The 16,167-nt window shown below is 44.6% G+C and overlaps 1 protein-coding gene across 1 annotated transcript in view; it reads right to left on the reverse strand.

Annotated features, from left to right (window-relative positions):
- Nucleotides 1–16,167, reverse strand: part of LOC132973278 (neural-cadherin-like) — a 112,006-nt gene that overhangs the window by 51,731 nt on the left and 44,108 nt on the right. The window contains exons 6-11 of the mRNA XM_061036648.1: nt 13,266–13,515; nt 8,548–8,690; nt 6,862–7,034; nt 5,326–5,494; nt 4,605–4,775; nt 3,194–3,366 (exon numbers count right to left, since the gene is read on the reverse strand). Coding sequence (XP_060892631.1) covers nt 3,194–3,366; nt 4,605–4,775; nt 5,326–5,494; nt 6,862–7,034; nt 8,548–8,690; nt 13,266–13,515 — 1,079 coding nt within the window. The remainder of the gene's footprint in view (nt 1–3,193; nt 3,367–4,604; nt 4,776–5,325; nt 5,495–6,861; nt 7,035–8,547; nt 8,691–13,265; nt 13,516–16,167) is intronic.

Raw genomic sequence — 16,167 nt, forward strand, 5'->3', positions numbered from 1 at the left:
GAGAACTGCTAGTGTTATGCAATTAAACTCAAATGAAATGCTACTTGACTGATGAATAAATCTAGAAATATCGGCGCATATCTGCGACTAAATTAGCCGATACCGATAGTGACTGGATTTGCTAATATCGGCCGATATTACTGGCTGGCTAATCGGTCAGGCTCTAGAGAACAGCGCTGTGTGTGCGCCCATGTCTAACTATGTGTGTATGTGGAGCTCCAAATGCAATGTGATTTCACAGACTGGGGCACCAATATACCAATTACTTTTTAAAAAAAGGAGCCATCTGAAAAGAGCTTCTGTCCACTACATGGGACACTACAGGGTAAACAGAAATGTTCCTTCAGCTGCTGTTGAAGTGCTTGACTTTGTTTGTCTGAATTAGATAAGGTGTTACATCATATTAAACTCACAGCAGAGTGAAAAAACTCTGAAATCCTCTAAAGAGCTTTTTTTCACCGCTAAGAGAAGATAATTAAATTTCATTCTATCCACTCACAGTGAAAGATAATAAAAGTCATAGTTAAACCACTTTGTTAATACAAAAACTGGTCAAATAAGGATTCAATTGTTACAATGTAATGAATGTATTAATGCAAATCAAGGCTTGGTGACTCTATTATTGTGCTGCTGCAGCCTGATAAAAAGAAATCTCACTTAACTTCAGAATTACATTTTCTCTTCTCGGGACAATCCAATTAGTATTTGTGAACAAGTCTCCTCCGAAGCTCCAAACTACACAGAGAACAAAGATTGTAATCGGTGACGTCCGATGTGGACCAAGCTGCTGCTGCTTTTACAATCAATGCCGGTCTGAATGGCTTTGTGGAAACATCCAGCTCAGGTTTATAATTACATTTATATTAATAGTGTCACATCCAGGTACATCTGGAGCACCGGGCCGGGTGGCCTGAGGGTCTATTTGTCCTGCTGTGAGCAGTCAATGTGAGCAGCAAGAATGAGTGAATGTCTTTCTGAGCGCACACATTATCATGTGCGAGTGCGACTCTCTGGGTTGGTTTATTGTGCTCAGCAAGTTGCCGGATGGTTAAAACCGTGATCCATCCATCCATACATTTTCTTCCGCTTATTCAAGGTCGTGTCTCTGTGGCAGCAAGCGCAGTCAAGCCAGACTTCACTATCCCCAGCAACGTTTTCCAGCTCCTACTGGGGGATGTAATCCCTCCAGTGAGCTACCCCGCGGTCTCCTCCCAAAAGGGTGTGCTCGGACCTCCAAAGGGAGGCGTCCAGGAGGATCCTGATCAGATTCCTGAACCACCTCAACGTCTGAGCTCCTCCCCCTCTCTCTAAGGCTGACACCCTCGGTTCTGCGATCTTATTCTTTTGGTCACAAAGGTTGTGACCAAGAGGTTAGTATAACCATGATGTTGTTACATTTTGTTGGCGTCTTCACCAAACAAACGTGATTTATTACATCTGGAGAACAGAGATCGCGGGCCGGAGCTTCATGACACATTTACCTTTCTCATATTATTCTATCATATAAATGCTGGTTCTTGCGATTTGGATTTTCCACTTGGTCATATTGCGATTTTATTAATTTGAAAGTAACTGTGCAGGAAAGTTAGCTTTCACAGCTAATGGTTCCTGTGGACAGGGTGGCCCGGGACGGAGTCAAGCCCTGCGGCCTGAATGATGAATCCAGTCCGCTTCTGGTCACATCTGAACCTGAAGTTATCCATCAAATAATTTGGATTCCCGCAGACCATCTTGTTCTATATTCTGCTCTAAATTCCCTGCAGAGTTGTGCTGTACAGGCGGCTGGCCCTGCATGGATCCAGCTGGCTCTACTGTATTTGGGCACATAAATAATCGCAGAGTGTCTCCTTTAGAATTTTCTCTCAGAAAGGCTGCGAGTTGCCAGTTGGGAGCAGAGCTGCACGTTCTCCTGTGAAGTTTGTGTTGTGAAAATTTTGCAGATTGTTGCTGAATACTCGTTCCCTGTAATCAGAAACTCTGATGAGAAAATCAAGTTAGAACAACGTCTTGGACCGGCGCAGACTTTTAACATTTAATGAAGTGCTTTTACAGTCTTAGTTACAGCACAAAGCTCGTTGCATGATTCAAACAGACTCAGAAACCGCTCTTAAATATGCAGCAGCTTTGTTCAGCGAGGTCTGGGGCTGAGCACTTTCAATTTTGCATGAAGTCAGCAGCAAAATTGCCAGGGACTTCCAACACTAAGAAAGTATGCTAAATAATACACGTCTTTATAGTGCTGTGGCAAGTTTGTAGCTGCAGAACAACTTCTATCTTTGAATAAGTGAAGGAGGAAAACAGAAAGAAGAAAACATGAAAAGCGCCAACATGTCGCTCAAACACTGACACAGTAATTCACTTCAAGTGCATCAATTAGTCAATGGAAAGCGACCACTGGAGGACAGATTTCTAACCTTTGTTGCTGCTGCTTTACATGTTAAACACAATCATTTATATAACGCTGAAATAATTCCCTTTTGGAAAAAAAAGAGCTGTCTTATTTCTCATCAGGGGAATGATCTTTGCAGCACTTTTCTAAAGCACGTTACAGTTTGGGTTTTAGAGAAGGCGTTGGCTTCGAGGTGATCGTGCTCTGCAAGTGAAATCGCAGGTATGGCCTTCGAATTGTTTCACTTAATAGCATCAAAGTACACGACTCGCCCAAAGCTGCTGCACGCCGGCAAGTCTCCTCATCAAAGTGCGAGATGATACACTCAAATTAAAGTGTCGAACCTGTTTGAGCGAGGCCAAGCAAAGAGTCCTGATAATTAGCTTCTTAGCAGACCTGAGCTTTCCGTCTCTGTCTGACAGATACACTGATTTAAAGCTGTTTCTTACACATATTTCAAGGATATTCTGTGGTCTCAGTGGAAGTGGAATCATCATAAATAACCACAAGAATCTCAAGCTGTTAGGATCTATTTTTAATAATGTGTTTAGCCTGCATGACTCTGCTGCCTCCATCTTCTTCCTCGGTGGTGTTTTCAAATGCAGCACCTCTGGGAGTACACACATCCCGGGATCACTTTGAGGCAGATCATTCATTAACTTTGTCGACACAGACCCAGAGGCCGCTATGTGACACAGACTGTGTGTGTGTGTGTGTGTGTGTGTGTGTGTGTGTGTGTGTGTGTGTGTGTGTGTGTGTGTGTGTATGTGTGTGTGTAGCAGTGGGTAATAAGCGCTGACCGACCTGTGATATGGGCTGATTAACGTAGACCCATCCAGTGACGGGGTTGACCCGCAGGTACTCGGGCGGCTCCAGGGACATGGAGTAAGTTACCGCTGCATTAGTGCCAAAGTCGTCATCGTGAGCGGCCACGCGCAGGAAACTGGTGCCGACCAGCGTGTCCTCTCTCAGGAAGTCTACAGGGGGGGAAAAAAACATGTGAGGCTGAGTGTGAGGCATGGCAACTAAACTAAACACATGTTAGAAATGTTTTTGTTGAGTACTTACATTACCTGAAATATTTCCAACAGTTATCAAAGCCTGAGAAATAATTTATTTAGAGGACATGACAGACACAGCATGTGTTTTGTTGCCATGGAAACAGCAGATTTTTTGTCATTGACCGCTGCATAAGGAAGCGTGAGCTGCTCCTGAAAGCTGTCGTACTGTTGCTGTAAGTGCTGCTGTGATAGAAACGTCATGTAAATTATACTCGGATACGTTAGCTCGTCTGTAAACATATTCTCTTCCTCAGGTCGGATCGCCCCCGGTTTTCTACACTACGGTCAACTTGGAGGTCGTTTTCATCGGGGGTGTGGGGTGAGGAGAAGTAGATAAGTTGTGATAAGTTTAACAGCTTAAAGACAACAGGAGGATTTGTTTCTTTGCAGAATGCTATTTATGAATGCACGGGACAAGAGAAGACAAGAAATAAGAAGTACAGCTTTGTCCACAGGGGTCGCCATGACAACACCAACTGAACGGCAGGACGTCAAATGTGCAATATGCCAGCGCGGGGGGTTATTTTGTTTTCACTTTTGTCAAACGGGAGGAGCCGGAAACATGACGTCGATACTGAAAGGAGGTCTATTCTGCTGATTCATATTTAAATACATACATAAAATGTTGCGATGTTTGATATCCACACAACACAAGATACATGGTTGTTGGCGTAATCCCCGGATGTGGTTTCCTGCCGTTCTGAACGAGATGTTACGAGAACTCTGTGAGACTTGGCCAGAACCTGACCCCAGGTTCTACCGACAGAGCAAAGCGTGGAGCAAAGCTCTCTAAAGGACACGCCCCCACCCAGAAGTTCACTTGAAATGTTCCTGACACTGCAAACAGAGCTGGCCAATCAGAGGAGAGTGGGCACCAGGGGAGGGGGGGGGCCTTAAAGAGACAGCCGCTGAAATGAAGCGTTTCAGAAAGAGGCTGACATGAGGGATTTTACTGACGCCAGTATCAGATACATGAGGAGGATTTTGAGCTAAACATCTCGCAACCCTACTCTATAGGTGTACCAGAGTGACATCATGCTGACAGTGAGTTTAATAGGTCTCCTTTAAACACAGTCACTCGTATTCATGGTCCTTGTTATATTCCTGCTTTAATGATACTCGTTTTTGTTGCATCAGCTTTTTCAAACACTTACACTCGTAGCGCAAATTCTCGAACTTTGGGCTGTTATCATTCTGGTCCAGAATCTGGATGGTGAGCTGACAGATGCCGATGAGCGGCTCCTCGGCCCAGTCAGTGGCCGTTACCGTAATCGAATACTCCCTCTGTCGCTCCCTGTCGAACCTCCGGGCTGTCACAATCACTCCTGCAAAGACACACATGAATAAATATTTATTCATCCACCCGTTCAGCTGCTCTCCAATTCAGTCATCTGTGCACCGCATTTAAGCATCCATCCGTCTTTTCATCCATCGTAGCGTCCATCCATAAACCAGGAAAACAAGTCAACAATCATAAATGTGTTCTGAGAAAGTCGAGCATTTCTTTAAAGTGCAGGGACTTTGTTATGAAATCATGAGAAATGAAAACAGAGGTCTGACCCAACGTGCAGAGACTATATGAGCTTCATTATGTAGATTCACATTCATACTTCGAGGGCTCTCACTGAGACGTCCACATTAAATAAATTCAATAAACACAATGATGATTGACAGGCAGGTTTTGGCATTTGATGCCTATTCTTTCTAATACAAATTTCAGTTATGTGCACATTTCCTCTCAGCTAAGGTCACACTTTACAATAAATGACTGGATGTCAATTAGAGTTGAAAAGCAGCGCTGTCTTTGCACAGTGAGTCCTTTGCTCTGCGTCTAATTGAGAGCTATTTTAGCCCAGACATCCGTGTCCGCTCTACCTGTGTCTGGATGGATTCTGAAGGCGGGCATGGCGCTGTCTCTGTGCATTAAGCCATATTTGACTTTTCCATTTGCTCCCTCATCTGCATCCACCGCATGCACTTGCAACACAAAAGTCCCCGTCGGCTGGTTTTCCAGCACTGAAGCCTGCTCACGATATTGCTGGCACTGAGAGTCAGAGAGAGAGAGAGAGAGAGAGAGAGAGAGAGAGAGAGAGGGAGAGACAAACAAACAAGAAGCATCCTTAATATGTATGAGAATATATAATGAGAACATCTTACAGCAAAGAGAGTACAAGGATCATAGAAATAGGGCACGATGCACACACAGGGAGGTACAGTATAGATACAGCAGGCAGGGTCTATAGAAAGGAAAACATTTTAGCTTATTTCTTTTGAAGAGCCAGCAGTGAACAGCTTTGTCTTAGCCGCGGATTCAATCCATTCCCCCTAATGAACATATGCCCCAGATAAAGAGGCACTCTCTGGAGTTCTCTTTCAACAGAATGACCATGAAAAAAGGGAAAACAAACGGCAAGGAGGAGCGAGAGCCAGACCGATACGGATCAAAGGATGAGACGGAGCGTTGTAGAGAGGAATAAAGCAGGGGTTAATGGGTCGTGATGGCACAGACAGCAATACGGCCTGCAGGTATCTTTTCACAAAACTCACATTATATCAAACATAAGGTCATGTCGAGATGGTTCTGAGGCGTAAATTGAAAATTTGAACACGTCGAGTTGTAGAGACTTACGGCCAAACTGACAGACCTCAGGAGCTGTCTCCTGTCCAAGTTCAAGTCACTCCTAATTAAGGAGCAAGTTAATTAAACAGGTAGACTATATTGTGATGATGTTGCACTTTTTCCCCCCATAAATTAATTGAAACCCCAATGGAGCGCCTAAAGATAGAGTGGTTGTGCAGGCTAATCAGAACTCATGGGAAAACAGAGCGCGGAGAGACGCAGGCCGGGGAAATGAGAAAAAAAAAAAAACACAGAGAAAGAAAAACTCAAGGAGCGCTGGCAGGTGGGATAAAGAGAGGGAGAGGGAGGAGTGATAGACGGAGGAATAACTGAAGTGCACTGAGAGGAAGAGGCAGACAGGCAGAAAAAACCTTTGTAGGCCATATTGTGTAAGCACAATCTTTGATTTGAGTCAAAACAACCGACTGTCAGCAATTTAGACGGCTTCAGGATGACAGCAGCAACAACAGAAAGCCAGAATAATGCTTTAAAGGAGTCATTCTACATTTCGTAAAACAGATGCTGAGACCCTCATATCTGTGCTGCAAAAGTGAAACCACCTCCATGAGCTAGTTAGCTTAGCATAGCATAAAGAAACGGGCACTGTCTCTTTTCAGCCAGTCACCTCTTGGAGCATGGAAAAATCTGATACTGGTCGGGCCCTAGATATTAGCACGGAAATTTTCAGGAAACTGTCCTGAAGTCATGTGAGGAAGGTGGAAGGTGACCATGCTAGCTAATGCATTATGCTAACACTCGATTCACAAGATAGACAAAGAATCGATCCTGACCTCCTCAAAGACAGGTTTGTTGTTGTTGACATCATCCACTCCGACGATGACACGTGCGGTGGAGGAGAGAGGGTGCGGTCCGCCTGATGCATTGTCGTCTGTGGCCGTCACATTCAGGACGTACTCCAGGCCTTGAAGCTTGGGCAGGGGAGTGGAGCGGAGACGAATCAACCCTTCAAAGACAACGCACACGTTGAATGGCACGTTATAAAACACAGTAAGTACATCTGTTCCATTAGTCTTTAAGCATGGCTGTCACTGCCACAGCGGCCTTGCATGTTGAAGGATGCTATCATTAAATAACAAAGCAGGGGGATGTAAACTGGATGTTGTTGTTCTTCAAAGTGAGATAGAAAGACGCAGAAATCCACCTCAGAGTTCCAGAGAAAGGTAAAAAAATATCTGATATGCAGACTAAATCCAAAAAGCAATTTCACAGCTGTGATCTCGTCACTTTTCTAATCAAATAATTGCACGCTCTCCTCCGAAGATGCCCATCCAACTCAGGCACTTGAGCGCAAACATGAAGTAGTAAGTGACTGGGGTTAGAAGTTAACCATGCTCAGCAGATGCCTATTAGCTGTTCCCCCCTCTCCCCTCTTTGTCTGCTTTCATGTAACAGTGAGGATCAAAGGTGGGATAAAAGGATGCAGCATCTGAGTCAACATCTTTCTCGTCGAGAGTGAAACAAAACATCAGAGGTTGCAGGACGAACATGCAGTCTGTGATGTGGGGGAAAGTCATTGAAGTGAAAGCATCGGGAGGTTTTTTATTTTCTCTGTGTGTTTCGATTCATCTCCTTTAATGCTTTTGATTAAAGACAGCTCGGCATGCTGACACACGAGGATGCGAGTGCCTGACTTTCCTCTCTTCCCAATTTACTCGTCTTCCCCGCTGCCCAAAGAGCAGAGAAGCATCCTGGCTCCTAATGACGGTGCATGACATTGACAGCGCTGCACCACTACATTAAAATAAGTGAACTGTGGGATGCACACGGTAATTCTCCGGGCTTAAATGTCAACCTTGTTTACAAATGCGACAAGCGGCTATTCAATGAGGCAGCCCTCCTGGTATATACAGCACCATAAGTGGAAAGCCATATAGTGGTTTTCCCTGCACCCAAAGGATATCAGCCTTACCAATTTTTTGCTCTGAAAAATACACAAAAAGGTGGCAGGGAATATAAAAAGCGGACACAAAGGGAAGGAGAGCCGGCAGAGCGCAGCCTGCAGATCGTGAGCCATGATAGAGCAGTTGTTGTGAAATTGAATTGAAAGGGTTGGGTGACAAATGTCACAGTGATTGCCACTGGTTTCGGATCAAAGCATAAAAAAAAAAAAAAGATAAACTGTGCAGTCGCCAGCGCTAGAAAGACGGGAAACATTCCTCTGTGAGAGCACAGAAAAAAAAGAGAAACCCAGAGTGGAAATTTCCTAAATAATGTCATCGTTTACATTTTATGACCTCAATAATGAAAAGAGCAGCACTCGTTTTGAAGTTACAGCTTTTCATAAAAACTTTTAATACCTTTCCACATTGACTTTGAGAGTAGAGGGCGTTCATTACACGCCACTGTAGGAGGAATATGTTAGTGGAAATTGAATATGTGATTTGACGAAAAGCCTGTCAATTAGAGCGAGAACTTAAAAAGTGTGAAGCCCCAGAAGGAAAATGAAGAAGTATCACCTTTCTGGCTGTCGATGACAAAGTTCCCTTCCTCATTGCCGGCTGTTATTGAATAGATTATCCCGTCTCCGTCCGGGTCTTTGGCCAGAACTGTTGCGACCAGAGTGTTGGGGCCTGCGTCCTCGGACACAAACGTTCGATATCTGCAGAGAGCAAGACAAGTTTATCAGAAGTTAGAAATAGAAGTCATTGATAGAAACAAACACAGGCTGGAGATACAAATCATCTCCTCAGTCTGAAGCATCAGCAGCCTGATTGGACTTATGGTTGTGGCTTTTGCTTGTCACAATGATTTAACCTTTCCTCTTAGCCGGCCAGACCGGAGACAAATGATAACGTCTACTGGGATGTTGAAGTCATTGAACAAATGGTGCTTCCACATACCCAGCCCACTGTGGGCCATTTGATCCAGTGCCTTTTAAAATGTCAACAGTGATTTGCTCGCTGTGTGGTGCTGGGCAGCGAGATGCCCGTCCAGACACCGGAGACTGATATATATATATATATACGGCTGTGGGACAAAGCTCGATGGGGTGAAGATGAGCTGCGTGACTCGGAGGACGCGGAGAGATGAAGAGAAATGGAAAACAGGGCAGAGGCGAGAGAGGAGCAGGTGACAGAAAAGAAGGCTGGCACCAAAGTGACAGGTGAAGTGATATGTGGCAGTGAGAGAGGAGAGCGTGAGCAGAGAGGAAGGCTGATAGACAGAGAGAGGATGGGGGGGGGGGACGTGCTCTCTCTCAGTTGGAGTTGATTCGTCAGCAGAACTCATCCCCTGTGAGATTCTGTGCTGCATCCTCCTCCTAATGTGTGTGTGTGTGTGTGTGTGTGTGTGTCTGGGGGGGGGGGGGGGGGGGGGGGGGGGGGGGGGTCAGTGTCTGAAGTGAGAAGTCAGGGGTGATTGATGGTTTACAGAAGAACGCTGATGGGTGATTCATCTCCGCCAGCCGCTGCAGTCTCCGTGGCAACATGAGTGACCTGTAATCTGTCACCCGGCTCAGAGGCCACCTCTCCGCCGCTCCCCGGGACGACATGTATACACTCCCCTGTATACACTGTCCTCCCAGCTTCACCCAGCGTCTCACTGAACTGTGAACCAGACAGTGCAGGCCTGCCGTCCCCCGTCTGCTGGACCACATGTCTTGATTATTTGCATTTTCACAGTCGCTCTGCTGCACCGGGCTGCACTTCAATCACTTTAAGCCTCCGTGTGAACTGACGGGACATGGCAGGAAACATCAGCCTGTCCTCTCACAGAGGATCTCAATTAGTCAGAGCTGAAGAATCACTTCTTTTACATCCATCAGTCTTCCTCTACATGCTCATCTTTGTTCTGTTTTTGGCTCCATTGTCCTCCTCTACCCTCGCAGCACTTATCTGCATCTCAGTGAGCCACAGTATGACGAAGCGCACAACACACCCTCGCTGGCAAACCGCCTGCATCTCTAACTATCTCTGTATGGCTCTGGCAAGAGTATTTGTCTGAGTGCCGACAGGCTTCCCTGTTTATCTGCATATCTGACTGGCTGTCTCCTCTCTTCATGCAGTGTTTGTTTTGGTATTCTCTTCCTGTTGCCCTGAAAGCATGTTTAAGTGTTTTCTCCTCCTCTGTGTTTTGTTTGTCTGCCTACTTCTCCACCTCTCTGCCCTTGTGTTTGTATGGCTCAGTGTAAGCCACCCACTGAGACTGACACCTGACAATGCAACAAGAGTGGGAAAAAACACAGGTACACATCAGACTTCTGTGCAAGGTCATTGAGACATGACTGAAAGGACAAGTGGCTCACTCATTTTTTGGGGGGAAATAAGTACAGCAGAGTCGAGGCGACAGTTCTGCCCACACACTCACACAGGTTTGCCAAAAAGTCAGTCAAGGACAACCTGGACTGAATCCACCTGTCAGTCTGCTGCGTACCTTTGCAACTGGCCAAAAAATAAACCGCAGAGAGTTCCATGTGAATGCTCAGTTTGACTACAATATCAGACAAGAGGTAGCAAAGTCTCACGGTGTTCACAGCTAATGTGTGAGCAGCGAGCAACAGATTGTTCTGATGCAGCATTGCTGTGATTAACACACCAAATAACTCACAGCGAGTTTGTTTTAATGCTGCTGGTTTAACAACAGCAGTACTGACACGAGTTGCCAACTCTTCATGGCAGGACTCCCAGAATCAGAAATGATTGCGAAGAAAAGCCTGAAGGAAGGAAGGCAGGTCTGTGAAGTGTGATGTAACAGCCTAAATATCTGTGATGCAACTATCATTCTGTGCACGGAGACAAGCTTTGATTTTTCCTATATGACTATATTTTTAGGGATATAAAGAAAAGAGTAGAACAAGTGTAGCTTCAGAATTTCATGTTTTGTGTTAGACGGCTGCATAACGACTGAATGGCTGATTTTGTCATGTGAAGATACATGGAGATCACTTTCCTCTTACATATGACATGCTGGCCATGTTATCTGTATCGTGTTATCGTGTTATACAAACATTAGTCCTAACTCACTTAGACTATTGTCCAGCAGTGTGGTCAAGTGCATCAAATAAAAATTACAGTTAGTCCAGAACAGAGCTGCAAGACGGGCGCTGAACTGTGACAGAAGAGCTAATATCACTAAAATGCACTTAACTTTAGGTCGGTCATTGGTGAAAGAAAGGACGATGATTTCTCTGCTTTGCTTTTTCAGAAATATGTAACCATCTAAAATGCCAAATACTTTGTTTAATCAATTGTTTTTTAGCTGTAATGGTCATGATTTCAATACTAGGCATGCTTCGAGAGGTTGTTTTACACTTCCACCGTCAAACATTAACGCAAGACAACGTACTGTTTTGTATCGAGGCATGAAGATGTGGAATGATCTTCCATCAGAAATGACCATTCTTACCAGTAAAACTGTTTTTAAAAAGAGATTGAATAATTACCTAGTGTCACTGAGACTCTAATGAACTTATCAATTGTAATACCAATGTTTGATAATAGCGTAGAATTTCTATGTATAGTGTGTATATGTGTGTATGTGTATGTATGAAACCCTGACCTTCGGGTTTAGAGACGGCCCCCTCTGCATGCTCAAGTCCATTTACCATGGCGGACACACGGCACAAATCCTCCGGGCGTAGAGACGCGGCACAAAGCTCTGCTGCTCACTTGTTGTCTTGATTAAGACTGCACCTCCAAAGGCTTTATTTATTAAACAGTATATCTTTGAACTCATGATTTCGACATACTGAGGGAGGAAAAATGTTTAAAAAGTGATGCCACCAGCCTGATGTGCAAAGCATTCTGCGATAGCTCGCAGCACACACCAGGCAGACAACCGGAGCGAGAGAGAGAAAACGTGCGGAACTACATGCAGGAAAGGAGCTGCAGGTCGGACTCCAACACAAGCCGCCCGCTAGGAGGACTACAGCCTCTGTTCGTGGGATACAAGCACTAACGGCTAGGCTACAGACGCCCCAAGGTGCCGCTTTTTAAACAGCTTTTGTCTATTATTATGTCAAATCATGAATTTACAGTCTTTGTACGAATGCTAAGATGCATTGTTTAAAACTTTTGTCTTTTCCTGTAAACTGTAAACTCAAAACCCAGATTTCTAATTTCACAAACACAATACCGCTGACTCTTCTAGTAAAATTAAAAATCAAATCAAAACAGTTTTACTGAGCTCGGAATCAAACAGTGTTTTCGCATCAGACACACAGCAGTCAGAATGAAAACCCCACTGAGCAGGCGTTACACACATCAACAAACAGAAAACACAGAGGTCAGGGGTCGCTACAGAAAAAAGAGACTGAGTGAGTGAGTGAGTGAGTGAGTGAGTAAGTGTGTGAGTAAAGTGCTTTACAAAAATGACTGAAAATGCAGTTTCATTTTCCAAAAGAAATATTCAAGGAACAAAAACGTTTGCACACCTGGACAGGTGCATGAGAGAGAAGACTCCTGCACACTGTCGTCTGCTCTTTCAGTTCCAGAATTGACTGTATTGCTTCCCAACGTCGCAGGGCGCCGACCTTCATCGGGTTCATTCATCATCAGAATCAACCTGAGGAGGAAGAGCCGAGTGCCCAAATGTTTTGAAGCAGTAAATCTTGGAGTGCAGGTGCAGACAACAACGTGCAGGAATCTTTTCGTTTTTCTAGTTTTTTCTTTATTCATGACTCATTCACAGTTTATCGCATGAGTGTGATTTTATCTTTCCGCCTCATCATCGTGCCTTCCTGCTTGATCAGATTCGAGCAATTCATCCACACCACATGCAGTGTTCCCTGTTCCTCCTCTGACTCTCAGATTGTCTCCATCCGTCTTTGAGATCAACCTCCAGCTCGCTCCTTCCCTCTGCACCAGTTCATTTTGGTTTAATCACACCATTAGTAAGTGTTTTCAGGCATGAGTCATTGTGTGTAAACTGTGACACCTGTGCTGTGATTGTGTTTGACTTCTGCCACCTGTGGTTACCGTTATTCACCACAAGTGCATCACAGTGCAAAATGTGTTTTAGTGAGGGAGAATGTGTTGAAAAAAAAGATTGAATGAGCGTAGCAAAGTGGCCGTAACTATTGGCAAACAGCAGACACCACAGCCCACCCACCTGCTGCAGATACACAGCAATGCTGACCAGAAAGCGAAGTCAGGTGACCGCTACGTAAGACAGAGGGAGGGATGATTGGGGTGTAAGAGAAAGACCTGACTGTTTTTGGAAGTATAAATGTACTCACACAGGCTGGGAGAACTCTGGGGCCTCATCGTTGATGTTCGCCATCCTCACACGGACCGTGGCCGTGCCGGAGTGAGGCTCATCACCGCTGTCTGTCGCCATCACCACAAACTCATACAGATGGTTACGCCTCTCGTAGTCCAGCCGCCCCGCAGGGAAAACGGTCCCATGGGGTGAAATGCTGAAGTCTGGGCTGAGGGTGTAATAGGTGAGCTCGGCGTTTAACCCCGAGTCACAGTCTGTGGCCAAAACTGCAGGAGGGAAGACATCACAGCACGACCATCAATTTACAGTTTAATGAGCGGATGAGACGCCATCAGCTGATGAATATGTTGACAACTGTGTACATCATTATCTTTTTATGGCCTTGCTAAACATGTAATAGATCATAAGCTGTGACAGATACAATTACCAGCACACACACTGTGCAGTGTCCCTCTGGAATAATAACCATCTCTGCAGAAATGAGCTTAAAGACGAAAAAAAACTAACAAGTGCAACGAACGCACGACAGTGTTTTCTGCACGCGGTGTTTGGAAATCATTTTTTATTTTGAAGTAATTACACAGAAAAACACACTATGGATTTGTTTCTAATGTGTGATGAGATTTCTTTCCCAGACTGCAGCCACAAATATCGACACCCTCGGCTGCTCAGCTAATTTAAGTGTAAGTTTGTTGGATTTCACTTTAGCTCATTTTTCCTCAAACAGCCCCCGAAGCTCACAACTCTTTTTATGTTGCATATTCTTTTGATGTGTTTATTTCCTCTGAGTCAAACATCAGCACAGACGCTCCCGTGCATCTCAAGGCTTCATTCTCCCTCCATCTAAATGTCTCATATTAAAGATGATGACTGTTCATTTACAGTATAATATTTGTATAGATGGTTTAGTGTGATCGGCTCATTGCAGATCAAATAAAAATATAATAGAAAAATATTCCCTCAATCTCTCAAGTGGCATATCTGTTATGTCTTCTTTTCTGTATAAAACAATGGACAACAACACAGCCCCCTGTAAGTGAAGCCAAAACATTTGGAGCTCCCCCTGCTGACTGGCTGCAGTATAGGTCACAAGCTCGGCTCAATCATAATAAATATTCCCTGTCAGCTGGAGGTCTGCAGTGAAGGGTCTTTAAGTGAAGCCATCGTTTCTTTCGTTCAAATTGTTTGTGATAGGAGGAGGAAGAAACATCATACAGGCATGCCTGCTGTTGCCATGGTGATTTCAGACGCTGTCTGCTAGTTTGTGCAGGCGCAAAAAAAAAGCCAAAGAATAGTTGGGTCCAGAACCTCAATTCTGTGACAATTGTCTGGCTAAGATGTTTGACGATTGATTTGACCTCTATTGACCTTTTAGAAAAAAATTGGTACCCAGGTCCCTCCCATAAATCCTGGGATTTTTGAGGGCCAAATCCAAAATGGCCGCCGGCGCCATGTTGAAAAAAAACAACTTTTGAACCCGAGCACCTAGAATCATGTATGAAGACACTTTTTTGTATCGGTCAACCATGAGGATTCTGAATCTGACATCAGTTTGATGTCCCATTTTGACCCAGAAATCCAAGATGGCCACCATCTAACAGGGTGAACAAATCTTTTGTATTTTAAACTAACAATGTTTCTTCAGTGAAAATTGTCAATAAAAGACACAAAATATGGTAGGAAATGTATTACACATAGTCTGTATCTCTTTTTTGTGTGTGTGCTGCGTGGGGGTGGGGTGGGGGGGGCTTCTGTTGAGGGTTACTGTCCCTTTAAAAATGTTGTGGTAACTGCCCTTTAAGAAAATTGTTGTAATCGGCCTGCGGCTGTGATCTCACAGTGCAAGTGTGTGTAAGTGTGTGCAGTCGTACGACTCTGGTCGGGAGCAGCAGATCGGGCTGTGATTGGCCTTCGTGATCCCTGTATACTGAACAGCAAATGACACGTGATCCGACTGAAATCCAGCCAAAAACCTAAATCAGTCTTGCAGCTCTGAAGGGTCAGGTCAGAAGGGGGCATCAGTAGCCTCGCGGTTTGTTCGAGCACAATGTAGAGCGGCCCCGGTTAGAATTCGGCCTGTGGCTTCTTTTCCCGTATCTCAACCCTCTCTCTCTCCCTCCTGGTTTCAGACTCTATCCACTGTCCTGTCTCTAAATAAAGGCGTAAAAAGCCCAAAAATAATAACATTGATCGTCGCCTTCAAACTGATGAGAATCAGTTGAGGGACTTTTGACCTTTGATCAGGAAGTTGAATGAGTGTTGTATATTGAGGAAGGGGCGGGACTCCATGGGCCGATCTCTACCTCACAGACTCTGACTCCAAGTGTCAGGTTGAGGTGGTATTATGGCTTCACTTTTGTACAACGGCAGGAGTAGAGAACGTGCTGTCCATCTTTATATACAGTCAATGTTCTTTACAAATAACCAAAGTTGGTAGCTTAAAAGTTATTCTTTTGTAAAATGTTTGATTGTGCCTTTTCACAGATTAATGTCAGCTGACATTTTTAAGGTAATTTCAATCTTTTCATCAATTCATTGGTTATCCATGCAGCCCACACATGAAGAAATGAAAAAAAATGTCTCTCTATTTGCAGATTTTCACCCTTTGATCTGAATTGTTGGAGCATTCTGGGCTTCTAATGTGAGCTACAGTCTATTCATAGCAAAAAGATCTAACTTTCCCTTTGCTGGCTCTTTCAGAACACTTCCCATCTCCACTTTCTCTACCTTGGATCTCTCCACCGCTGGGCTCTTTCTTCCGTACCGCTCGTTTGAGTCTCTCTTCGTGTTGCTCTGGTTTATATCGGGTGCTGTTTTCTCTGACTGCCGGTTCTGCTGTGCCAACAATTTCAACCGCTCCAGGCTGTGTGTTTGAATGTTTTCAGATTAAATTTGTTCCATTTTTCTCACCCAGAATC

The sequence above is a fragment of the Labrus mixtus genome, chromosome 4 (genome assembly GCF_963584025.1).
Source record: "Labrus mixtus chromosome 4, fLabMix1.1, whole genome shotgun sequence".
Lineage (NCBI taxonomy): Eukaryota > Metazoa > Chordata > Actinopteri > Labriformes > Labridae > Labrus > Labrus mixtus.